Raw genomic sequence first — 26774 nt, 5'->3', positions numbered from 1 at the left:
TAATTTTTAGATGTATATATTAGTTGGCCAATTAATTTCTTTCTATTTATAGTAGAGACGGGGTCTCACTCTTGCTCAGGCTGGTTTTGAACTCCTGACCTCGAGCAATCCGCCCACCTCGGCCTCCCAGAGTGCTAGGATTACAGGCGTGAGCCACCGCGCCCAGCTACGATCTGGTTTTCTTTTTCCTTTCATTTTTGAACCTAACATTTAGATATCAACCCAAGGTATCTAGGCTGAGGCTGGGGCTTGGTAGGCTCCGGGGCACCTGCCCTCTTCTGCCCTCTGCTGTCTGGGGATGCAGAGGTGACCCCCCCCACACCCCACCACAGGGCTTCCAGTCCCCCTTTACTCTTTCCCTCCTCCTGGTCCAAGCCTCAGAACTGCCACCTCCCCTCACCCCACCGTTTGAGATCAAGAGAAGCTTAGGCCCCTTCCACCTTCTCTGCCCTTTCCCAGAAGAATTGTGGGGGGCTGGAGGTGGAGACACTGTACAAGAAAGTGGCCAAGCCCCAGGAGACAGTTCCAGTTAGCCAAGAGCAGATCCCCTCCCAGCCCCCACAGGTGGGTGTTCCGTGGGTCCCCTCCTCCCTTCCAATCCCTTCCTCTGCACAGATCCCTCTGGGAGGGAACAGGCCGCCAGGCTGTGGCATGTTTCTGGCATTTTTTTTTTTTTTTCCTCTTGGAAATGGAAACCCTCCTTCCGGCAACGTGGCAGGCAGGCCAAGTCCCCAGGCAGCCCGGGGCCAAGAACATTTCCGGCGAGCAGGTGGGAGGCCGCTGTCTGGGGACCACACCGAGTGGGTGGCAGAGGGGGCTGGGCTTGCAGCCGTCTTACCTGCTGTTGAATTTTTCAGGGTGTTTCTCTCTCATCACGTGGAATCTGTGTGCAATGGAAGCATCCTGAAAGTGAAAGAGACGAAAGCAGACCCTTGGTGAGTGGTCATGACTGTGCAAGGTGGAGGGAAGGGACACACATGTGCCCTCCCTGAATCATGCCAGCCCTGACACTCCATCTCCGGGAAAGGCACCATGTCACAGCCGAGGCTCAACACCCTGTCCAAGGGGGTGAGCTAGTACCACCAATACTCCCAGAGCCCATGCCGGTTCACTCTGGAGGCCTTGCCCTTTTCACCCTGTCCCAGGCCCAGTGAGAAGCAGATAGTTCCGGTGAGTGAAGGGAAAGCTGCTGCCCTTGGAGGAGGGCGAGAGCCGGTGAGCAGTCAGAGAGCAGGAGCCTGTGTGCAGGGCCGAGCGTGAGTCTTCGGAAATGCCTTGCCACGGTAACTCTTTTTTACAAAATAATTTGTTATTTTGGAAAATTTCGACTTACAAGAAGTTGCAAAAATGATACAGATTCCCTATATCCCTTTCATCCAGCTTCCCCCTAAGGGATCATCTTACATATCTACATTATGTCGTCAAAAACAGAAACCTGACATTGGTAGGTGCTTTTATATATTAATTCTTAATCATCTGTACCAACAGGAACAATTAGTGCCATTGGATAACAAGCTTAGTAGATCATTTAAACCAATATTACATTTTGCCTTCTGCTTCTGGATCACTCCACTTAAAGGACTCTCTCCAATGTTAATAAGAGTCTCATCACTACATCCTATGGGACAGTTGACGGTCCTGGTAGCACATCCCTTTGTTGTGCTACTGGCCACCTGTACCTCAGAACTCACAGTGGGGATGGCGCTCATGACACCATGCTTCTGGGATCTCCATCCTCTGGCCAGAACTTCTCAGCCCTGAGTTCTCCGTGCAGCTCACACTCCGCATTGTGGGCCATCTCCTGAGTGCTCGTGGTGGTTCCCGCCTCTAGGTGCTGATGGCTCCACAGTGTACATCCCTAGAACCAACCCTGAGCTTCAGACTTAAAACTGGTCTCATCTTCCCTCCTTAAACTTGGTCTTCTGTCCTCATCAATGCTCTCATTTTTCAGCAGAAGAATGTAGAAGGCCCTTCACCGCGCAGGCCCCACACCAGCGCATTGGGTACAGGTGCTGGGCCTCAGAAATAAACACGCTAAAAATTGGGCTGGAGATGAGGGGTGACACAGAAACCAGGGAGCTGATTCAGATTTGCTCAAGAGCAAAAAATACAGCAGCCCATTTACTGGTATACGTGCCTAAAAGACACCTGAAATTCCATACAGTGAATTTTCAGCTAATGCATATTAATTCTATTTCTAATACGGAAATTTCTTTTTCTTTCTTTTTAGAGACAGGGTCCCGCTCTGTTGCTCAGGCATGATCATAACTCACTGTAACCTCAAACTCTTGGGCTCAAGTAATCTTCCTGACTCAGCCTCCCAATAAGCTGGGACTATAGGCACATGACACCATACCCAGATAATTTTTTAATTTTTTTATAAAGACAAGGTCTTGCTATGTTGCCCAGGCTGGACTTGAACTCCTTGCCTCAAGTGATCCTCCTGCCCTGGCCTCCCCAAATGCTGAGATTACAGGCATGTGCTACTGTGCCCAGATATTTTTGAATGTTGATTTTTTTTTTTTTTTTAACATCAGGATGTATAGTTCAGTGAAGGCTCAAGTAATCTTCTCTTTTGAGCATGTACTGTGTGTGATGATCTGCAACTGGCACTGGAGTCAGCCTGCCAGCAACCCTGCTTTGGAAAAGTGGGGAGGGCAAGTCAAGAAGACAGGCTTACTTTGAGGTTGGTGAACGTCCCTTGCTGAACCAGTCTTGAAAGTTTAACAATTAAACTTTAGCGATTGATTTATTTTTTAGTTTAAGACACAGTAAGAGCGGAAGGTCTTGTTGGGGCACCCAGCGGATGCGTGGAGGAGGGTGCAGACTGCAGGGAGGCCTCTGCCCCCACGGCCTGTGCAGCCTGCACTGCTTCTCTTGGAGGCAGAACTGGCTCCTAGGGGTGCCCACCTCCCTCTCTCTGAGTAAATTTCAGCAAACACTCTCAAGATTCACGTGACATTGGTCAAATGCATCTCTAGTATTCAAGAAAACATTCTATCTACTTGTGTTCCTTTGAAGCACTATTTTTTTTTCTGCCAGAAAACAAAAACAAAAACAAAAAAAGGAAAGAACAAAAGAATCCCATGTTGCTTGGCATGATTGGTACCTCATTACCCTCAATACTGCTGTGACTGGCTCCACATTTTTTTAATTTCTTCAGGATATGTACATAGGCCTCCTCCTGCATAGTTCTGATTGTCTTTGGTTTCTCCATAACTAGGTTTTCGCAAAGCTTCTTATCACAAAGACCAGCCTTTACAATATTTTTAGATAAGCATGTGGTTTCTAATTTGACAATCCCTTGGCAAATACACAAAATAGCACAGGTGAGTTGAGCGGCCCCTTTGCTAAGTCTTAAAAAGGCAATGATGGTAAAGACGGATGGTAAAAAGTAGAGTTAGGAGTCACCTGCACTCTCTTGAGCTTCTCTGTGTCAGACGATGGCCTGGGCATATATTTACAATCAGTGGTGGCTTTATTTGAATTTTGGAAACCAGGACTACAACAGTTCAAACTCTTTCTCGGTGATAATTACACCAAGGGGAAGATGGGAATTACAACCCCATGGAAGTGATGATGGCATTTCTGACAGCTTCACTATCTGAGGTCATTTCTAGGAGGTGTGGGGTGAAAAGGAGATGATGGGAGGTGTGGATGTGGGACTACTCTTTCCAGAACTAAATCTCCAAACATATGGTCAGACAAAGAAATGTGGGCCCCTTTCAAATATAAGCAGCAGGCATTTGGACTTTGAGATATTGGAATGTCTAGGCCAGTGCTGTCCAACAGAAATACAGTGTAAGCCACATACATAACTTAAAATTTTCTAGTAGCCAATAAAAATGTAAAAAGAAACAGATGAAATTAATTTTAATGATGTATTCTAATTAAACCAGGATATCCTAAATATTATCATTATAATATGCAATCAATAGAAATTATTAAAATATCTGAAATTCTTTTTTTTATATCTTTTTTTACATTTAAAAAATTGTGTGTGTGCCTTACACCTAGAGCACATCTCACTTAGGACAAGCCCCATTTCAAGTGCACGGTACCGACATGAGGCTAATGGCTACCATATTGGATAATGCAGGTCTAAGTCGCTTTGGCAACTCATGGAGATAAAAAGATGGAAAGGAGACAGTAGGACAGATTATTTGAAGTTTGGGTTGTTCTGAAGATTGTGGCAGAGTGGGCAATGGAAAAGCCTGAAGACCCCTTGTCCAAGTCATTCCTCAGTGAATCCCATTGTCTTAGTACCTTCGTGGCCCTTACAGGTGACAGATAAGAACCTGGTGCTGATAGATGCCAAAAGTTTGCAGGGAAAATGATGTCTTGTTAGACAAATTCCCTAATGGACAGGAGGCTTATCACTGTGGAAAACTTGGCTGTTGATATTTAACGACAATCTGCAAAGTGGAAAATGGCCCATGGGTCAGTGAGATGACTGTGGCCTCTCCTTGGCCCCTGGGCTCCCCAGCATCAGAAATAGATTTCATTGAATCAAGGGATTAACTGTTCACTCATCCTGTGAGGGCTCAGTGAAAGCAGAGCCCGTGGGGAGTTCAGAGTTACACATACCCCAGGAATTATTCCGAACTCCCAAACTTCCTGTCACTGATACCTGGCCATCCTGACACTTCTGCTAATCCAAAAATAAAGAGCAGGAAGGAGCAGGCCAGAGAAGTCAGAAGAGGAAGTGGCGTTCTGAATGACTACGTTTAAAATCTCTTGCCAGTGGGTACGATCAGTTAAAAGGACTGATAAGGCCAACTATCCCAGTTCCCCGCTGGTGGGCAGCTGGCATGTGGATGGGATGTGGCAGCAACGAGGCCATCCTGCCCCCTGGATGGGCCAGGAGACTCTGCTTATTTGTTTCTTCATCTGTTAGATGGGTTCTTTTGGCACTAAGGGGACCAAGTAAACTCATCAGAGCAAATTCCAACCCACTGTAGCAGGGGTCACTGTCATCATCTTTGTAGGTGCAAGGCAGCAGACATTTGATATCAGCAAGAGATCCCAGGTCCTTCAAAAAGAGGCAAGGCTTTTGTAGGGCTCTCTTTGCCAAAGGAGTTCAACTCCGTTTAATTGTCATAAGGAAGTAAAACTGGGTTGGTTTACATACCTACTTCTCCTCTTACAAAGTTTGGGAAGTCAAATAGGGAGCAAGACCTTCTGCAAATGTCAGCCCCAGACTCTGTTAGGGTTGCGTGTTGGTTACTTGTTTTCTCAAGAATTTCTCTTTCCAACTTTTAAAGAGCGAGCACACAAACCCTGCAAATGTTTTATTGAGAGAAGGCTAAGGGTACACCAATGAGATAAAAAAAAAAAAAAACAGTCCTGCTTCTTCACTCTCCGGCAGGATAACATTAAACACGCCTAAGCTAAAGGTGTATGAAAAAAATGAAAGGAAGATAGTGTGAAGTTTTCATAATTTTAAAAATGAATAGATTAGATTATTGTAAATCAGCCCGGGGCAAATAACGAACGACCTTGACCACCGCGGGAGTGGTGGAGATTCTGTTGATAAGTGTTTCCTTGAGGGACAATTAATTAGCTGACCCTCCTGCTTGCCGCCCTTCCTCCTTTCCTTCTTTCCTTTTTTCTGAGTTATTTGCTAGAATGAATTAAAATCATGATTCCTGCTCAGTTTTGGCTCTTGGGTTTAGGGCCTGGCTATTTTGTTGAGGGGAAGTTGTCTATTCCTTTTGGTGTGTTAAATTCATTTGCTCAACAAGTACTAAGAGAGTGCCATCTTACACGGGGCACTGTGTAGAGACAGACAGGGAGGTGTGGGGGAGCACGTTGTTTTGTCAGCCAGAGCTGGGTGTGTGAAGAAGGGAAAGATGTGGGGCTGAAGGTTCCGAAGGCAGCTGTGGCTGCAACCTGCCGTCTAGAAGTTCCTGGCAGCTGGGCCAGTCCTGCCGCCCAGCGCTGGCTTCCAGCTGGTTTCTGACAGGGGCTAGTTCTTTCCTCCTTTCTAGCTTCCTCTCCATTTATTTCAGTTCTGGTTTCTGTGCCTGTAAAGAACCACTTCCTTTGACCATTCTTCTCTGCTCTGATGGGCTGTCTTCACTCACTGAGGACTTGGTCAGGACTATCTGCATCAGAATAATTTCAGGGCTTGTCAAAAATGCAAATTCCCAGACCTTGCCCAGACCTACTGAGTCAGAATATGAATCAGACTCTGTTGTGGGGGTAGAATTTGCATTTCTGATAAGGGGCGCTTGAGAGTTGTGGCATGCTAAATTTTGCGACCCCTCCCCCGCAAGTGGTGTTGTGTTTGGCAGCGTGAAGATGGAGGGGCAGATGGAGGGGGCTACGGAGAGGCCTCGCTGGGGTCCCTGGCTCAGCTGGCTCTGGAGCTCAAGCTGATTCCAGACCCCACCACTTATCAGCCTGGACTTGTTTCTGTATCTCTCTAAGCTTTGGTTCTTTCTTACAAAATACAAAGGGATATGACTGTATCTACCTATAGGGAAACTGCCTGGTGTGCAGTAGGCACTCAATAAATGCCAGAAAGTTATATTCTCATCACTATAGGAAAGAGGCATAAGGGTTTTTTAAAACTGTGATAATGGGAGGCCCACGCTCCCGAACCCAGACCTGTCAGTCATGTCTGCAGACTGCACGTGTTCCTGTCGGGGGACAGGAGCCTGAGGGGCCCAACAAGGAGAGGCACCTTCAAGCAAGAAAAGGCGGGAAGGTGTCTGCATGGGTCACTGGAGAGAGGACCCAGAAGAGGTCTTGGGAAAGATGCCTCCCCAGCTGAGAACAAAGATCTGTGTGTGGGGGGGATACATCAGATTAGGGCACAGGAGCCCCTAACTTACCCCCAGTCCCCCAGCTTCATTCTTTCAGAACCTGATCATGAGCCCAGTGAGGCCTATGCCTCTTTCTTCTGTTTTAGTAATAGAAAAAGAGCACTGGATTAGAAGTCAGAAAACAAAGGCAAATCTTAATCTGAGTCTCTGTTCCCTCACTCATAAAATAGAGATAATAATGCCCTTCAGTGTAGTCACAAGAATCAAGAACATATTTGTAAATGTGGTAAATTTTAAGTCGTTCTGTAAATATAAGATATTATTATTTTGAATCCTTTCCTCTCCCATGGTTTTCATTTTAGCCTTATTAAAAAAATAAAACCCTTTCCCTAAACCTGCTGTCCCCTCAAGCTACCTATCATTTCCCCCTTCTCTTTCTTTTCTGTTGTTTTAAACCTCTGAACGTTTCAAAAGAGGCAAAGGTGAGGATGGTTGAGGAGTGCAGGTGCCACGCAGCCTGGGCCCAGAACACTGGTCTGGAAGGATTCAAATGCATACGAAACCTGGTGGCATCATTCCAAAGACAGGGGAACAGAGAGAAAAGAGCCTGGCTCCAGAGTAAGGCACAGCCATGCACATCCTCGTTCTACCCCTTATGAGTCAAATGTCCTGACACCTCGCCTGTAAAATGGGGAAGACGGGGACAATGATACCTGCAGGATTGCTGTGAGGACTATTAGTAGAATGTATGAAGTCTAGCACTGTGGAGGACACACAGTAGGTGCTCAATAACTGCTAGCGTCTTTGTTGCACCCCTCCCTCCCAAACCCCAGCTCTATTTATGGAAATGATTGATCCCACCCACCCTCCCCCCTCCTGCCCACAACAGCTGGGAAAGCAGCACCTACCCAATCCTCCTTGGGCCAAAGCTGAGTTCCATGAAACAAACTGAGCTGCACTAGATGTGTTGGGGGCTGGGGGTTGAAAGAGGAGCCTATGCTCTATGTGTGTGTGTGTGTGTGTGTGTGTGTGTGTACGTGCATGCTGCGGGACACAAGACAGGTACATTAAACCAATCTTTTCAATCTAATGCAGAGAGTGCACTGATGGGGTGAGCACAGGGTCCTGAGAAGACAGGAGGGGTGGTGCACTCAGCAGGGGGCCAGCTGGGAGGAGATTTAGGAAGCAGTTGGAGGATGTGGAACGGGGCAGAGAGGAAGGGAGAGAATAGGAGAGAAGGCAGCCTGGGACCATGCAGTTCTCCCCTGAGGATCAGAATTCCCGATTCTGAAGCTCACCCCTTGGTTACTTCTTGGTGTTGTTTTTCTGTAACTGCTTCAAATTACCCAAAGGGTAAATATGTCTTTTGAAAAATGTTAAGTCTTTTCTTGTGTTAATTAAAATTATAGGGGAGAGAATTTCCTCTATAATCTAGGGGTGGGGGATGGAGTGGGTGCAATCAGGGTGTCCACACCCAGGCCAAGTTTGAGAATTCTTGGATCCAAGTCTGGGCTAGGGCACGTAGGACAGGTAGAGAGTAGGGACCCAGAGGGGACAATGGAAGACGGGAACCCTTCCTGGGCATTTCTCCTCCATGCAGAAAGGCAATCCCTGACCAACTCACCACACCAATGGAGAAATAGTTGTTCATGATGCTGTACGGGACCTGGTCCCCGTTTTCCACCTCCTCTCTGGGGATGACTTCCAGATGCCAACGATCCAGCATCACCAGGGGGCTCTGCTCAATGTCTTTCAGGATTTTTGTCAAGCTACCCCCTTCGTAACCTGTGGATAGTGGCATTGCATTTGCCACCAGAAAAGAAAGGCCAAGTTGTTGCTGACACACAGGTAGCTGTCAGGGTAGGTAAGCCCTTGGGCGTCTGTGACCAGGGAACTCACTAGTGTGTCTCTGGGCTGAAGACACTTATGTTCTCGAGCCACAGAGAAGGGGAGGACAGTTGGGAGTAATTAGAAAGAGGCTGCAGTGATCTGGAAGCTTGAGTAGCAGGGGGCAGGGAGAGGGTGCTGGCTAAGGGTGGCAGGCCTGTGTAGCTGAAGCAAGCCCTGGAGAATTGGTGGGCTGGATGGCTACGAAGCTCTGCATGGGAAGACAGCAGATCCTTCCAGGACTGTGTCATGTGGGAGATGGACAGTGTGGTAGACAGAATTTTAAGATGGTCCCTAAGGCTGCTCCTGCTTGCTCTGACCCTGCCCAGCAAGCATGGACCAATCTCTGAACACTGACCACTGCCTTGCCTGGTCTTGAATCACTCTCTGAATTGATCAGCCATCTGGAGTCCCCGCTCCCCTCTGGCTACCAGACTAATCTGCCTGCTCCACATGTTGAGCTGAACTTCTCCACTCTCTGGAGCATGCCTAGCTCCATGGGGGCTGCTGCAGTTTGCAAAGTTCTCCTTAGTTCCTTCCAGTTGCCCTATAAGCTGGTTACCACTCTGTGGTCCCCCTTAGGGTGATTTCAAAATGAAAGCCCATAGCCCTGGGGGCCTAGGATCATCTGGATGCTCCAAGCGACTCTAGGTAACTGCTGATGTGGCATTTGGGTCTGCATTCTGAGTCCTAATTCAGAAGAAGATCAGTAATTTGGGGGAGGAGGAATTTCATACAGAAAACACCTAAGTGAGCCCCTACTTGGATGAGCTCTGGGGACGGGACAAATGAGGCTTGATCTTTACCCTAAAGTTGACTATGTTCTGCTCGGGGAGGCAGCGCCAAGTGGCGGGTTTCAGGATGACAGGAAATACGGAGTCCAGAAGAGGGGCTTCTATTCCAGACTCAGCATGGAAGGGAGGGCAGAGAAGGGGCTGTGGGTTAGGTATGACTGCAGCGTTGGGTATTCCTCTGTGGAATGTGATCCACACAAGGGTAAGTTGAGCCTGGCTCTGCAGAGCATCTCTGTAGACTGGAATGCTTACCCCCGGCATAGCGCCACTAGCAGGCAGACTCACCTCCTCCCCAGCGGAGACAACGGGCAAGGTCATTTCCTGTTCCAAGAGGCAGGACAGCCACTGGTGGATGCTTTGGCAAGTTGGCCTTATCTGCAACACATACAGAGGAACAGAAAACCATGTACCATAGGGATTACAGAATGTTCCAGTTATCTTTTTACCCTTGGTCTGAGTCTTGGACCCCTCCATAGCATTTTGTGTTTAAATACCTCCTATCATGGGGAACACACTACTTCCTAAAGTCATCTATCCCATCTGCAGTGTGTTAACCACTAAAAATTGAGCTAAATGTATCAATTTGTATTTCATATGGAGCTAAATCTGTCTCCCTGTAACTTGCACATGTTTATTCAAATTTCATCCTAATTCTGTCCTTTGGGGTGGCAGCATATACCCCAAAACATTAGTTTGTATGTTTTTAGTCCTTAATGATAACCAGTACTTAGCTCATTTATCCCTCAGAGCAACCCTGCAGGGTGTTACTCTCCTTCTAGTAGATGAAGAAAATGAGGTTCAAAGAGGGAAAGAAATTCCAGAGCCAGGATCCAAAATCCAGATCCCTGTGGCCCCAAGTCCCTCCTCCTCCCTTCAGGGGCTAGGCAAGTGCATAGGTTAGTAAAACAGGTGGGTCTAAGACACTAGGGAGTGGTGGGGCATTTTGAAAATTGAAGATGCTCACTTAAAGCCATTCAAGTTTAGATGTTTAAGAGCTAACATTGGTTAAACAAGCAAACCCCCTAGGAGTTATTTGGCACCAACATACCAGTTTGTCACTCCACCACCTCCTAGAATTTCCAATACACAGATTCCTAATCTTTTCTCCCTTGATGGTTGTGGAGCATGTTTTCATCTGGCTAGGGACATACAGCAGCATGTGGTCTGGGCTGGAAAGCTGAAGAGGGAGGCACAGGCACGCGTTGGTCTCCAGGGGGCGCCATTTACATAAGACCCCAGCGTGCATGCTGCCCCTGGATGTGTGCAACGTGCTTGGGGGGAGGAGTGGGACTCAGCAGGTGAGGCTCAAGCTAGGGCTGCCCCAGCAAAGTGGGAGCTCACGGGTCCTCCAGGTTGTCTGACCTGTGCCTCAAGTGGCTGAGCTCAGGCAAGACCCAGGGCTGAGATTACTACCGGAAGGATTGAGATGGACAGCGGAGCAGTGCAATGGATGCTGTCATCGTTCCCCGATCAGATGATTCGAGTTATGCCTTCCTGCCTTTGCCCATGCTGCTCCCTTTGCCTGGAAGGCTCTTGTTTCCTATGTCCGCCCCTTCCTCTGTGGTCCCGCTCAGCAGGTCAACCATCCCCACAGTGTTGAGGCTGGACTCCTGCAGGTCATCCTAGCTTCTCCCGTCCCCCTCACCCATCCATGCACACAGCACTCTCTAAGTGCAGTCTCCTAATAGATCCAGGCAGTCTCTTCTCTCCATCCCCATGGCGACGCCTGAGTGTGGGTACGATTCCTTCCCACTGGTATTGCTGCAAGAGCCTCCTCTCTGCTCTCTCTGCCTCCAGTTCCACCCTCCTCGTGTGTCTTCCGCACTTCCACCCAGGAGGGGCAATCTGTGGGCAGCAGCCCGCTCATGTTAGCCCCCTGTGTGGCTCCCCATGACCCTATAACCTGCCATGCTAGGCCTCAGGACTCAGGCTCTGCCTCTCTCCCTGACCCATCCTCCTGCATGTCCTGCCTCCCACTCAACAGGGCAACCCTTGCAAGTGCTTTCGGTCCCTTGCATCACAGAGCTCTCTGTTGCTCAGCTCAGAAGCTGCCTCCGGGAGGCCCTGGCTGCCCCTGTCTGGACCTGGAGCCTCTTCAGAATGTTTCCTTAGCACCAGAAATGACCTCCTCACACTCTCTTGCAATTGTCTACTTGTTTGTTCCGTAAGCTCCCAGGGGAGCTGGGTCTCATCCCCACAGCATCCTCACACAAACCAACCGAAGCCACTGCCTGCTAAATGTGGCGCCAAGTGCTGCAGCTCTGACAGAGAGCAAAAACGCCATGGCTCAGGCTCTCACGGTGCGTACAGCCCAGTGGGAGAGACAGATATTAATGAGGTCTTCACGAGGAGAATGCACCATTTCACATTCCCATTGGAAAGGAGAGGAGCACGGTTGTATAATAAGGTTACGGAGGCCAGCGGGCGTGTCAGGGGAGGCCCCTGAGGAAGCCACACTTCTGCTGCTAGCTGGAACGGAAGCTGACCAAGCAAAGGCTGGGGCAACATTCTTGATGGCAGGAGCAACTCGTGCAAAGGCCCTGTGGTGGGAGGGAGACTGGTGTGCCTAAGGTCAGAGAGGGCAGGAGTCTAGAAGGAGAGAGATGGAGGCATGAAATATGGCTGGAAGGGTGGTCAGCGGCTGGCTGCCAGGGCCCCCTAGATCACCTGAAGGGCTTTTCTCGTTGTCCTAATACTGGGAAGCCACTGATGTGTTTCCCCCACATCAAGAAGCCACTGACATTCAGGAAAAGCTGCTCTGGCCGTAGGGGAAAAACAGATCAGAGAGGGGACCACAGCGTGGCACTGGAGAGCAAGTGCTCACATGGTTGTAGAATGAATGAATGAATGAACACATATGCAGTTATTCTTTTTACCTCTGCTTTTTTTCTTTGGGCCACTAACCTGTGAAAAAACCTAACATTTCTTCCGCCTCACGTCATCTTCTTTCTTTCTGTTTTGAGCAGCTTCTATCACCTGTGTCCTCTGCAGATGAATTTGATAAAACTTATCACCAAAGTCTACTTCGTCCCTCCCGATAGAGAGGAGCCATGCAAGTAGCCCCACGCTGCAGCCCTCCACCCTCTGCAGATCAGCTCTTCCTGCCTTGGCTCCGGAGGACTCCTCCCTCCTCCCACAACTCCAGAGCCTGAGGTGACAGGAGAGTGTGGGCGGCTGCTTGGCAGGGCTGTGTCCATGGCAACCAGAGCGCTGGGGGTGGGGGAGCAGAGGGTGGCAGGTGTGCAGCCTTCTCACCCCTCCAGGTGGTCTCCTCACAGCCCTGCAGGCCCAGCTTTCCTGCCCAGTCAGGGCCTAGTCCTGGCCCATCCTCGACTCCTCCCTTCCTCTCATCTCCCACATCAGCCTGTCCCCAAGTCCTGTTCCCTCCACCTCCCAAAGATGTCCAGAGGCTGGCCACTTTTCATGACTCCTCTGTTTCCACTGTGGTCCAAGCCTGGTTCATATGTTCCAAGGACTTGGCCCCTCATCAACTCTGCTTCATGCCCCATAACTCTCCTCGCATCCACTCTGCACTGGCCACACTGGCCTGCCTTCAGTAGCCCAGCCTGCTCCCAGCTCAGGGCTTCTGTCCTTGCTGTCCCTTCTGCAGGGACTGCTCTTCCTCAGGCATCCACAGGGCTCACCCCTTCTCCAGGTCTCCATGTAAATGTCATCTTCCCTGTAAGGTCTTCCCTGGACACCCCCACCCTGAGCCCTTTGCCCCTTCCCTGCTATATTTTTATTACCTTCTGACATACTGTATGTTTCACTTATTTCATTGTTTATTGCCTGTCTCTTCCCTCTAGAAGGTAAGCTCTAGGAAAGCAAATTTTTGTGTTTGTTCCTTGCTGTGTCTTCAGTGCCTAGAGGAGAGCTGGGCACACACAGGTGCACAGGCCGTGTCTGTGGAATGCAGGATGGGAAGACCGAAGCAGCCCAGGGCTCATTGCTCTGGGCTCTGTCTCTGACTTTGATGACTGCCCTGCCAGTGCTTCCCTTGCCTGCTTTCCTGGCCTTGTGTTCCACGTTGCAGTGTTCATCTGAGTTCTCCAGGGTTAGATCTTGAATACACCCCATCCCAGAATTGCACAGGGTCAGTCTCCATCACTCACTGGGCTGATGTGTCCAGGGACCCACAGATCCAGGCAGGGCTGGGCTAGAATTCAGGCCTCCAGATTCCCAGCCTGAGCCCTGCCTGCTGCCCTTTTTATGTAGGTGTATCAGACACAGCCCAGTGTGGCCCTCTTTGCTTGTGCTGATCTGCACTTTCCAGATGGGCTTTCTGGACTGAGGCTCTAGGTGTTCATTTCAAGGTGATTTGCCCTGGGCCACGCATTTATGCTGATGTCTCTGGCCTTGACCCACCCAGATCTGTCTGGAGTCCCAGTCCTGTCCCTACCAACCCCTATCTCCCACCAAATCTGGTCTGTCCTGCCACTGCCCAAACTCCAGCCACGACAGATATGTTTTTGAGGCAAGGCCTGAAGCTAAACTGTTATCTCTGTGTCTGTGGGAATCTTTCCATTGTCTTATTTCTTCATTTTTTTCCATCCAAAGCAGATATTTAGGCGAGCATTGGTCCAAGGGTGGATACAAGGATGAACAAGACATGGCTCCACTCCTCTTTTTTTATTGCCTTCTGCTGACTTTAAATATACTTACTATAAATAAACAGTAAAGGCCCTCCCAGCCCATGCTTACCAATGCAATCCAAAATCCAGCCAACTGTCCCATCTCCTCCACAGGCTAAAACACGGAAGTCTGGAGTATCACGGAAAAAGTTCAATCTGGGAAGCAGAAGAAAGGCTAAAATGGGCTTGTTGACTAGGGTGTGGCTGACATTTGATCCTTATTGAGTCAGAGTCTCCCTTGTTTTCTAAAGGGATGTTAAGACCTTGATTTCTTTTGGGGTTGAAAGGGTCTCTTAACATTCTGAGATCAGAATTTACAATGCAGTACCACTGAATATGGAGAAAAATCCCAGGGAGCCTCCTTGTATACAGAGACTCTGACTCAGAATTCAACACTAACAAAAAATGGTTTTCTAGAAACTCTCTACAGCTGTGCAGAGGGATCCAGAGTTTGTAACCCTTTAAGCTGAAGGTCAGTACTTAACCCTTTAGAGCAGGGCTCTTCACCTGAGGTCCATCAACCTCTAAGGGGTCTGTGGATTCAGAGGGCCATGAACTTGGAGGAGAAAACATTACATTCTTATTCCTCTCAGCTCTATCTGAAATTTAGCTTTTCCTTCAATTATGAATGTAGGCAACAAATCACAGAGATACTGATGACACCTGTGACTTTGTCAGTAGTCAGTATTGCAACTGTGTTAGTGTTTTACTACAGCATGGCAGATAGCTCGTAATGTTTATTGTGTCTGCTCCACACTGCTTAGAATTTACAGTAGTTATTAGACCTGCTTTGAGATCTTGCTATTTAATGTGCTGGTAAAGCACAAATACTCCCATATCACAAATTTGTTTTTTAATGTTTTAATAACTATTTTTCAATATAATTAGTTTCCCTGGTCATCCTATATTATTTCATTTTGTGCATTAAGAAATATTATCCCAAAAAGGGGTCCAAAAGGCTTTATAGACTGCCAAAGGGGTTCCTGGCACAAAAAAGTGAATAGCCTCTCCTTTAGAACAAATGTAACCTGTGGACGCCTGGGGCTGGGACTTGGGAAGCTGAAGGTCAGTGCTTCCCCTTTGCCCAGCCTGGTGATCTGAGAAGACCCCTGGGTTTCTTGGAATCACAGATGCATGTGTAGGAAAATTAACATTCCTTCTCTTCCACTGCTCATGCAGAACTCTGCTCTCCTATGGGAAGTGAATTCCCGGGGAGGCTCCCTTTGCTAGACAGCCCGTCTGATTACAGAGTGACATGCACATCAGAGGCACCCGGGGCACATCAGGCCTGGAAGGGGACACCTGCCCTCTCATCAGAGTGAAAACAATTTAGGGTGGATGTGATTAAGCTAGAGGACTGTATTCAAGTATTGCGACTGGGCTTTAAAGGTGCCTCTGGCTGCTTGGTCACAGGTTACGCTACACAGCAGCAAATTGCAGTCATGGCGGCTGTGATGGCAACCGCAGCAGGACAGGTGGGCTCTCTTCTGAAATTAGTTTTATAAGTAAATCATGGCAAGAGTACTGAATTTGAACTCATGTTTCTTTCTCCTTTGAACTGGGTCTTGTACCACCACTGCCATAAATAACAGTTTCGTGTTAGACATCCGAAGATGGGATCAGATTCCCTTTTTCCCAGAAGGGCTGGTCCTTACTCCAGCCCTTCTGAGGGGTCTTGCTTAACCCAGAGTAGAAATTCTGGTGAGGAGGTTAGGTAAAGCGGCCTTGTGCTGGGAAATGGCGGCCCAGCGTGTGCTGAGACAGCCCAGGGGCCGGGACTGGCCAGCAGGTGGCTGTAGTGCGCCAGCTCTGGCTGGGAAGAAGCCCAAGTTTTCCACGCCTTGCAGCCCAGGTGCTGGAGGGGCCTCGATTCTAGGGACGCGCCGCTCCCCACGTTAGCCACTGGCACAGGCACCGGCTCCTCCCAGCAGACCTCTTTTCACCTTCTGCTAATGGGCAGTGAAAAAGCCAATAGACAAGGGGCAGGAGGAGAAGGGCCGGGAGGAGCATAACAACCTCAAAATTGGATAATCCAGAAAAGAAAAGCGATTCTCTTGAATAACCAATGCCTTGATCCTAAAATGTCCCCACAGCAGAATACACGACAGAACTCTGAGTCACTGTACAGATTTCCAAACTGCTGACTGACAAGTGATAAGAAAACTCTTTCTCCTTCCTGATGATTCAGTAGGAAGATACCAGCTAACGCAGCCTTGCAAATAAGTTAAAATAATTTGCCAGCCTGCTCTTGCTGTCAATGAAATCAATGGTATGTGCAGTTTTCCCCTCTTACAAATTCAATGACTTTTTCTGGGATCAGGTACAAGAGGGCCGTAGCGGGTGTCCCAGGAATGTCCAGGAGTAAGAGTAGGATGTGAGAAAAAGAAGAGAAAGGGGGCAAATGGCAGGAAGGACAAGTTGAGAGATGAGAGACAAGAGATGAAAAAGGTGCCAAAAGAAGGGCATCTTCATTAGAGATCAAAAAGGTGCGGGGAAATAAGGGGTAAAGATCATTATCTTCATACCCTGGAGTAGGGCCCCCGTTGTCCAGGCTGAAAACTTGTTTGGGGTTGAGCAGATAGTGGAATTTCCGAAGAATTCTATGGGGAAAAAAAGAAAAGGAGGGAGAGAGAGACAGACAGACACAGAGGGAAAATGTCATCGTGGGAAGTCACATTAGGGCAAACACCTCTTTAAAGTCCATTTAAACTTGAGAAAGGAGAAGGATGCATGAAGACCCCGATGTCCTGAGCATCATCCATGTTGTGTTCCCCCCAGTTCAAGGCTGCCCCACCATTCAAGGCTCTAGCCTCTAACCCCAGGAGCATCACCTCTTACAGAGAGGACAGGGCAGAGAAATCCAGAGGACAGAACTTTCCTTCTAAAGCTTTTTCCTCCACAGAGACCTCCCAAATGTTCTGTATGGTCTAGGCAGGATGATTCTGCCCTTTGAGGACTGCATGAAGGCATCAAATCACCCTAGAGAGAGGCCCCCTGCAGTCCTGGGAGGAGGAGGAAATGCAGGAGGTGGGGTTGGGGCAGGGAGGGCTGAGAGGCAGTGGCCACGACCAGGCTTGGTTTCCAGCCTCCAGCTTTACACCAATCAGGTCAGGTGGGGAGGGATGTCCTGCCCCTTAGACTGGGGTGGGGTCCTCATAGTTCTTGCTTTAGCCCTACTAATCATTATCTTTTTAACCTGGATTTCAGATCATTGTGTCATGGGTTCATCACCCCAGAACTAAACAGTCCTGGGTGTCGGGGGGAGGGCAGAAGCCGCTGTACCCCTTCTGCCTCTCCCCTCCCACCCTGTTTAGCAGCCTCCAGCTGCCAGCAAACGAATGAGGTGGGTGCCCCGCCTTCTTAGGGGTGGGTGTGGCCAGGAGGTCCTCATGAGCGGGCCTCGACACATCTCCAAGAAAAGACTCGGGAGGCTGGGAGGGAACAGGCATCTCACAACTTGGTTTGACCCTGGGAGCTTTAATGAAGGCTCAAGTGGCAGGCCCATGTCTGTTCTCATCCTCAAAATAACCCTGTGAGAGGAGGGATTATTATTCATTTTATCCCCATTTTGTAGAGGAGGAAACTGAAGACCAGGGAAGTGAAGTCACTTGGGCTAAGTACTGAAGTGGCAGGTGGCAGTGCTGGGGGCGAGTCTGCCTGTCACCACAGCCTGCTCTGTTATGGTCGAGGGGAGGAGGGGCCCGAATCTTGAAAGAGAAGAGAACTTACCTTTCTCCTTGTCTCCCTCCACTCTTGGGGTTCACCAAGACCAGCAGGGGGTGGGTACCCGGGGTGGGGATGATCTTATACTTAAAAGGTAAAAGAAAAAGAAGTTAGCTCTGCTTCATTCAACAGGAGGGCTGAGATGAGAGTTGATGCCGAGAGAGCTTAGGAGAGGTGATGGAGCGGTCCCAGGTGTGGAGGAGAGGCAGTTAGGCTGACAGGTCTTTGTCCACTGGCTGAAATTTCTGAGGGACTGAGCAGCTAAGTGTCTCTAGCTTGAGTGGCCTTTAAGTAGTACCAATGGCAATGAGAGTTTGAGGTTGGGGTCAGAGATAGGGCAATGCTATTGTAGCTTCAAATCATTTAACGATGGTGTAGCATTGTGCCCCACAGCACAAGATTACATTTTGTGAGAGGCAACTGAATACCATGTTAGGAGGTATGGCCATCTGATCATGCACGTAAATAAAATAACACTCATAGAGTGAACCATCTCTTCCACCCTGGCACCTTCCAAGTGCACATTTCCAGCCCCAGTTTTCCTCCTGAGCCCTGTTCCCACATTTCTCACTGCCCACTGTGTACCTTCAACTAGAAGGCTCGCTATCAGTATGAACTCAACATGACTCAAGCATGACCCATCTTCTCTGCCCAGGGCACTCGTCCTTTCTCCTGGCTTGCTTGCTGTCAAAGGTGTCATTTATTCATTCAGTCATCCAGGGAAGGTCCTGGCCTGTCATCCCTTTCCCTGGAATGTCCCTTCATCTCTGGCAGCTGTCACAGTCTCATGCTGCTCAGGCCTTTCCTAGCTCAAGTATGTCCTATCTACTGCCCCCAGGCAATTCCTTCCCAGGACAGCAGGTCAGCCACGCCACTCCTGCTTAAAAATCTTTAATGATGCCTCACTGACCAGAGGATAAAATCCAAATCTCCTAATCTGGCTTCCAAGGCCTTTTCAGTCCAGCCCCATTCTGTTGCTACTTCCTAATTCTTGCTAACCTTCAGCAGCAGGTCCAGCCAAGCCCTGCCCTTGCTCCTCTAGTGAGTGAGTCTCCTGCATTCCTACCGTGCATCTGCTCATGCTGATTTCTTCTCCTGCTCCATGTCCTGAAAGGCACACTTCCTTCTTTGTAACCTCTTTAAAAACGTCTTATCTTCAGTGTCCAATTCAAGAGCCTCCTCCCCTATGAAGTTTCCCATGATCACTGCAGCTAAAACTATTGCACTTAATATGTGCATTATCTTCTAGAGTTTCTTTTCTTGTTTATTTGTATTAATATTTGTTTTTTACTTTCTTAGGTAAATGTCTCAAGACATCAACTGGATTTTAAATGCATCAGGAGCTGGATGGGAGTGGGTATATAACCCTCCTGCCAAGAACCCCATAGCACCAGACATGGGAGTGGATGCTCAATGAATATTTGTGGACCAGTTGAAGGGCGCTGATGCAGAGATGCAGCTCTGCTCCATACTCACTATAGAATGCCTGCTTTTCCAGATCTCAAACTAAAGATCCAGAAAACACAGTGCTATGTTGTTTGAAAAGGACAGAAGTATTCTTTATGATTAAAAAAATTCTCTCAACTGCCTAGCCCAGGGTGACTGTTCCTGTGACACAACAAAGTATATTGGAGCCTGAGGAATAACCCCTTACCTCTGGGGATGATGTTCAAAACATTTAACAACCAACCTGTACAGCATGGGCACCACCCAATCGGAACAGATGCAGGACAAGCAGAGGGATGCCTGCTGTAAACAACTGGCATGGCTGCATCAGGGCGTGCATGTGTGTGTGTGTGCGCGTGCGTGTGTTTTCACCTGCCTTTCTGCCCTTCTAGGTGTCTAGAGCTTTCTCACATACTAAGTTTCTCCCATTATCATGCCTTATGTTTTAATTTTTAATACACACTAATCTGCATGTTCTCATTCAATCTTACAGCACCTCTGGGAGATGGGTAGTATGGGAATTGCTATGGTCCCCTTTCAAACAAGGAAACTTAGGCTCAGAGGCAGATGAGGAGGCCCTACTTTCCTATTTCCTTTTCTAGTACTCTTTGTCCCTCACCAGGCTGCCTCTCCTGCATTCCTTGTAATTCTGCGTAAGGCACAAAAAAAGATGTTCATTGGTGAATCCAAGTACAAATGAGTTCTTAAATACATACACACTTAGGGATTAAGAAGAAATTTTGGATCTGGTTAGCTTCATTTTAGCAGCTCATGTTCTGGAGACAGCTTGGCAATCTTGGAGAACCCATTGTCTATTTTTAGGCCACCTTTTTGTTATTATTTAAGAGGTTTGCATGTTAAAGTTTTATGTAACTTGTTCCTAAAAAGGTGATCCCGTCAATTAGACCAGCAGTGGGACCAGCCAGGTTCCCCTCTCATCACTTGCTGACAATGTGGGGGTCAAAGGTAACTCCAGGGGCCAGAAAGCAAATGTCTTCCTGTGTGAGATAACTCTTCAGATGAGAAAGCACATGTTGAGATACACTTCTCCAGAACCCAAACCCCGTCCTCCCCGCCACAGCCTTGGGACGACTTAGAAAGAGCTGGGACTCGGCGCTCGTGGCGGTACCTGCATCACAAGCTCGCCCTTGGCTGGCCCGCTGCCGTCAGACTTCCCACTTTGCTTGTCCTGTGAAAAGAGAGGAAAGACAAGCATTTTTTTTTTTTAGGGGAGGGGGGGAAGCCTCAAATAAAGAAAGAGAACAGATCAAAAAATAAATGGCTGATAGAAAGAAAGAGATCAGAAAGTCAGTATATCACAATCGCAAAGGTGTGGAAACAACCCAGGTGCCCATCAATACATGAGTGGATTAATAAAATGTGGTATATGTATACCATGGAGTACTACTCAGCTTTAAGAATCAATGGTATTTTCTTGTATTTTTCCGGATAGAGCTGGAACCCATTCTACTAAGTGAAGTATCTCAAGAATGGAAAAACAAGCACCACATGTACTCACCAGCAAATTGGTACTAACGGATCAACACCTAAGTGGACATACAGGAATGACATTTATCGGGTGTCGGGCATGTGGGGGGGGGGAGGAGGGGATGGGTTTATATAAACATAATGAGTGAGATGTGTAACATTTGGGGGATGGTCACGCTTGAAGCTCTGACTTGAGGTGGGGCATGGGCAATATACATAACCTTAATATTTGTACCCCCATAATATGCTGATGTAAAAAAATGGGGGAAAAAAAGAGAAAGTCAGTATAGTGTGGAGAGGTTTTATTTCAAAGTGGGGCTTTGGACCTAAAAACAGGCATGCACCCCTACGAGTTTTTCTAGAACTCTCCAAGCCTCTGTCATCACTTGCTCTGACTTTAGCTTTGAGATACTTGCAAAGGTCATAAGAAGAGGGTATGCCAAAATTGCTAGAATTTTAGTTTGTTGATTAAGAAGCTTGAGCTCTGAGAAGCAAGTTCTTAGACTTGGTTTCTCTGCTCAGCACTATCTAATGGTGTGATATTAAGTCATTTTTCTTGGTTTTGTTTGTATTGTTTTTTTTCAATGTTTGTTATTTATTTTATTGAGGGTTATCTCACATATAGTAAAATCTCAAATCTAAATTGCACAGCTCGTTAAATTTTGCATATGCATATGCCCTTATAACTACTACCTCTTCAAGCATAACCCTGTTATGACTCCTGATACCATACTGCTTTTGCCTGGCTTTTGAATTTCATATAAATAGAATCATAGAGCATATCTTCTTTTGAGTCTGGCTTCTTTTGTTCGCCATTATGTTTTTGAGATTCTCCATGTTTTTACATCTATGCATAGTTCTTTTCCATTGCGATGTAGTTTTCTAGTATATGAATACCACATGCCTATATGCCTCAATTTATCTAGTCTCCTGTTAATGGTCATTTAGCTTGTTTCCTGTTTTTGACTGTTGGGAATAAAGTTGGAATATGAACATTTTTGTACATGTCTTTTGGTAGAATAAATGCTCATATTTCTTGCAGATACACAGGAGGAGAATTGATGGGTTACAGAGTTTGTATATTTCTGACTTAGTAGATACTGCCAAATGGTTTTCCAAAGTGGTGGTTTTTCTTAGGTTTTTAATGAGAAAGAAGTTGCTGGTTAATCAAGGATGAGATGTGAGGAATCAGTGGGACTTTGCAACATTTTTAAGATGGGAAGAGGGCAAAGTTAAAAAGTACTTGGTGCTCGTTTAAAAGAGGAGTCTTCAATGTAGATAGATGTGTTTCAGGTGGGGAGTTTAATTTTTCTGCTTTCATTTCCAAATAGGGCTGAAACACCCAGGTGGAAACTCTCAAGGCAGAGGGAGATGCACGTTTGGACATAGGAGAGAGGCTTACAGGGTTGAGGGAGGCTGGGAGGCCAGCTGTGTGCAGCTGGTGACTGAGGTTCCTTTAGTAGCACTCTGCCTGCGCAGGGCTCAGGACAAATGTGCTTTCCTTGATGGGCCATTTCAGACTGTTTGGGTGGCCAGCAGCTGGAACCAGTTTAATCTGAGAAGTTTTCTCTTGCAATCCAGCCAGTGCACCACTGATGTACTGAAAACACGAGCCCTAAGAGCTGTCAGGGAAGCCCTCTGAGTGGTGTGAACACCTGAATGCTGCCTACATCTGAAGTGTGAACCTGGAGAAGCCAGAGCCCTGGCCGGGGCAGGAGCACTTACCCGGGTGATGGGGCATATCGAGGTGGGCAGTAAAATATGGTCTCTGAGTTCCCCACCATCACACAATGTTGATAATTCACATTTGCGGTGAAACTGGAGGGAAAAAAAACGAAGGTGAGAGTGAGTGAAAGTGATCAAAGAAACACCAACTATGAGGGTTTAGAGCTTTGCTGGGTAGGCAAACTGTCTAGTGCCCCCCAAATCCTGGTGCACTACTGGCTCTGGCAGGATCGCCGAATGTGTGTGTGTGTATGTGTGTGTGTGTGTGTGTGTGTATGTGTGTGTGAGTGTGTGTTTGTGTGGCCAGTAGTGCCAAGAGCTGCTCATGGTTATGACAGTAAAACAGTCATGAGCAGGCCTGGGCCCTTCAGCGTGGCAACTTCATGTTGATGCCAGAGCCCCCCTTGCATATCTGCTCCCCAGGCTCTGAGACCCTGGTAGGAAGGAGACCTCCATGAACAAGCTCATGAGAGCTAAAGTAAACCCCATGACTCAACCTCTGAATTTTGAGAGTTTTGCAGGCTGGCTTGGAGAAATTTCCTGTTTGCAGGTGACACCTGCTCAGGAGGACAAGGAATGTCACTGAGTTTTCTTTGGTGGGCAGGTCAGGCAGCTCACTGGCTGCTAGCGGTGCTCCTGGTGTCCAGAGGGGCTGTGGACTCTAGTATGTGCTGCAGCTGGGGCAGCGGGGCCAGGCCTCTGACCCAGGCATGGGCTGCCCTCAGGAATGTGCCTTCAGGCGCTTCTTCCTCTGATGCTTCTGGTGTCTAATTCCTCTCCCACTCTGTCAGTGTCCCCAGCCCCAGATGACACCCAAGTGATGGAAGTTCATGGTCTGAACTTCCCAGCTGCCAGGCCACAGAGACAGTGGACTGGCCAGATTCTTCTTAAGCAGCCCTCACCCCCCTGGTTCTGGGGGTGCCCTTTCTCTGGGTAGCTTGGTGATTTGCTGGAGCCCTGTTGGGCATTTAATGGGGGCTCTGGGGGCCCTCCTAGCCTTGCTCCCCTGGCTCTGCTCATGCCCTCCGGTGGGATGTTCGCTGCTCCTGGGCTGCAGCTTGACCAAGCAAAGAACCACACTGAAAAGAAGCAGGGCCGCCTTGGGCGCCAACCCACCGTCATCCGGCACCACACACAATGCCGTGCAGTGACACTCTGGTAGCACTTGATACTTTTGTGGCACCGGTCACACTTGACAGAGGAGTTCCCTTCCACCCATGCGTGCTGCATCACCTGCAGGAGGGAAGGGAAGGGTACCAGGGAAGGTGGCAAAACCATGCCCCCCGGGCCCTGGGCTGGAGGAGAAGAGGAGGGGGGAGCCAGAGGAGCTATTTCCTGTTAGGGGATGGTTATTGGATGCTGAATTGCTTTGCTGAGGTCTCTCCCTGCCTAACCACTATCATGCTAATCATGGTAGATAAAAACCTCTTTGCCTGCATTTTGAACAGCTCATCCACCCTTGCAGGCAAGCCTCTGAGCAGCACCTTGTCTGGCAATCCATATGTCTGTCTTGCAGAACTCCTTGCAGAGTGATGTGCTTGTGTGTGCCCTCTTCCGGAAGGCAACGTGGTGCAGGGGAGCTCTGGAGGGCTTGAATGGGCTGCAGACAAAACTAGCTGGAGTCACTTGCAGCGGGGTGACCTTTGGCCAGTTCCTGGTCCTCTCTGAGTCCCAGGTCCCTCATCTGTAGAAATTGGCATAATAAGTCCCACCTTGGGGATTGTTGGGAGAATGCAACGAGATAGTACACTTGGAAGGGTCTGCCTGGCATAGTCCTGGCCCTTTGGAGATTCCACTGTTGGGTAATTCTCTTCTCCCTTCTCAGCCTTAACTGCCCATTAGAACCATCTGGGAAGATTCTAGAAGTCCTAATGCCCAGCCCACACTCCACACCAAATAAATTGAGGCTCCAGGTGTGGGACCCTTCATAAGTATGTATTAAAGCACTCTGGGTGATTATAATGTGCAGCTAAGATTGAGAAATACTACAGAAGGAAGTTCGAAAAAATATATAAATAAATTAGTGAGGGTCCACTGGTGCCTTTCACACCTGTTTCCTGGAGAGCTGGCTGTATCTGCTCCCTGGCCAGGAAATACCACCAAGGCAGGCTAAGAACTTGCAAGTTGGGAATGTCTTTGTCTGTGTGTCAATGCAGCTGAAATGATAGCAACTGACTCATGACTCCACTATCTGGGAGCCTCAGCTCATGGTTCGCTCCCTCTAGAATTCTACAGAACTTCTCAAAAATACCCACCAGGGTACTCTGAATGGCAGAAGGAAGTGAATATGGACTCCAGGGGATTGCAGAAGCGTAGCCTGAAGTGCCCAACTGCAAGCACAATATTCAAAATACATGAAATATTTGCATGATACTATTCATGTTTGTATTAAATAAGAATACATGTTTAAAATTACTTAGCAATTAAGCTGCTTAACACTTCCCCTCAGGATGTGTTTGGTAAAATGATTGCTACAGGAGGTGTGTCACATTTGGTTGGTAGCTTCTCACCTCTGCCTTGTACTCCTGGGGGTTTAAAGAACTCAGTTTGTTAATCAATTTGCCATCTGCATGGTCACATTGAATTTGCTCTGAGATTATTGTCATTTCCATTTTGCAGACAAAAAAATGAGGGTTTGGAGAGGTGAAGTGACTGGCCCTAGGTTCCAGGGCTGCTGGCGGCCAAGCAGGGACTCACAGCCAGGTCTTCTGCTCCAAGTCCAGGGCTGTCTCCCCAACACCACGCTGCCTTCCCTGTTCTCTTTGGGATCTGAAGAGATGGTGAAGGACTCGGTTTGGCCCTGCAGGCTCAGAAGGTGGTGAATGTGCCCTGCTGGCCCCCCAGTGGCCTTGCTATGTTCTCTGTGTGGCAGGTGGCCAGCGTGCAGGCTTAGGGCCTGAGCCCAGAAGGCACACCATGTGTCCCGGTGAAAGGCATGGACATGGAGTGGTGTGCATGGGGTGGTGCAGAAGGAGCAGATGGGAGGCCATGCTCAGTCCATGGGGCATGCAGACACGTCTGAAGAGGACCTTTCTCTCCCAGGAGTCCTGTGGGAGAGCTGGGTGCCACTCACCAAGATTCCTCAACGGAATCCTCCCTCTGCAGGAAGGCAAAGTGCCCTTCTCTGCTAATTTTATATTTCCAGACTGGGTGAATGGCACCACCCAATGGCCAAGTTAGAAACCTAACAGCCTCTTCTCTCTCATCCTCTGCTTCCCCATCACCAGGTCCTGGAGGTGGCACCTCCAAATCACGTCTCAAACTCTCCCTTCATTTTCTCTACCTGAGCCAATAACTGGCACGGGCTGGGGGACACTAGGCACAGACATGCTGCAGCGGGTGAGGGTGCCCCTCCCCTGTCAGGCTCTCAGTGCTGCACTACCTTTTTGCCTCAACTATTGGAAGAATTCTCCCCCTCTGATTTCCTTCCTATGTCACACGCAGAGTGATTAACCCTATTTGCAAACTCAATTATAGCTTCATGTACCTGAAGCTCTTTAATGGCCCCTTGGCTGCATAGGAAACCCCTTTCTAAATGCTCTGGCTGGAGAAGACTTTCTCCAGGCTGGATCCCCCCAAGTTCTGGGTACCTCTCTTGCCACTTCCCTTTAAACATCCCCTGTCCCAGCCATACCAAACTCAGCGTGGATCCCAGAATAAGCCATGTCTCCATGCCTTTACACACGGGCCTTCTTCTACCTGGAGTGTCCTGTCCTCCATGTCTCATGAAACCTTCCCGATTTGTGTTCAAGATGCAACTCGAATGCTACCTCCTTTGAGAAACTTTCCCTGGCTTCTCCTTTGTGCCTCACTGTACATTCCACATGGCTCTATTATTACAGCATATATCTCGCTACTTTGCACTTTGCTTACATGCCCGTCTCTCCCCCTGTTCAGTGAAGTTCCTGAGCAGGCTGGGAGCAATCTCTTATAACCTATGTGCCCCCCAGCATGATGCCTGGCACATGGGGGCACCAGGGAGATGCTGCATGGATTGATGGATGAACAGGATGGTTTAAGGGAAGGGACTGGATAGAGCTCTCAAAGCCCCTTCCTGCCCAGGAATCTGTGGTGATGGACATGTTGCCCGATGCAGCATGCAATAGAACAGGTCAATAGTTGTCACCAACCTCGCCGCTCCTTTTGGTTTTTGAGTACGTTTTCACGCATCCTGGAATGTTTTTGGATACACAGCGTTCATGGACAGTGTATTTACAGTCTGAAAAAAAATAAGTAAGATGCTTGTGAGTGACCACCTACAAAAGGCCCAGCCACTCTGCACCCCAGCCAAGGCCTGTACCTCCCTCTGG

At 48.4% G+C, this 26774-nt stretch overlaps 1 protein-coding gene and 1 long non-coding RNA gene across 7 annotated transcripts in view; one reads left to right on the top strand and one right to left on the bottom strand.

The window, feature by feature from the left end:
- LOC105885067 (uncharacterized) overlaps window positions 1-20843 on the top strand; it is a 119518-nt gene extending 98675 nt beyond the window's left edge. The window contains exon 5 of the long non-coding RNA XR_002223673.2: window positions 19105-20843. This is a non-coding gene — a long non-coding RNA (uncharacterized LOC105885067). The remainder of the gene's footprint in view (window positions 1-19104) is intronic.
- DGKG (diacylglycerol kinase gamma) overlaps window positions 1-26774 on the bottom strand; it is a 197373-nt gene that overhangs the window by 93575 nt on the left and 77024 nt on the right. For 4 of the 6 annotated variants that reach the window (XM_076003285.1, XM_076003280.1, XM_076003261.1 and 1 more), the window contains exons 11-20: window positions 26595-26683; window positions 23581-23697; window positions 22465-22557; window positions 20381-20440; window positions 17812-17891; window positions 16608-16682; window positions 14153-14238; window positions 9737-9826; window positions 8395-8555; window positions 839-903 (exon numbers count right to left, since the gene is read on the bottom strand). In XM_076003285.1, coding sequence (XP_075859400.1) covers window positions 839-903; window positions 8395-8555; window positions 9737-9826; window positions 14153-14238; window positions 16608-16682; window positions 17812-17891; window positions 20381-20440; window positions 22465-22557; window positions 23581-23697; window positions 26595-26683 — 916 coding nt within the window. The remainder of the gene's footprint in view (window positions 1-838; window positions 904-8394; window positions 8556-9736; window positions 9827-14152; window positions 14239-16607; window positions 16683-17811; window positions 17892-20380; window positions 20441-22464; window positions 22558-23580; window positions 23698-26594; window positions 26684-26774) is intronic. The other 2 variants (XM_076003289.1, XM_076003287.1) reach the window with 1 other exon arrangement.

This window comes from Microcebus murinus, chromosome 1 (assembly GCF_040939455.1).
Source record: "Microcebus murinus isolate Inina chromosome 1, M.murinus_Inina_mat1.0, whole genome shotgun sequence".
Classification (NCBI taxonomy): Eukaryota; Metazoa; Chordata; class Mammalia; order Primates; family Cheirogaleidae; genus Microcebus; species Microcebus murinus.
The sequence above is the reverse complement of the archived record's forward strand: the minus strand, read 5'-3'. Positions and strand labels throughout refer to the sequence as shown.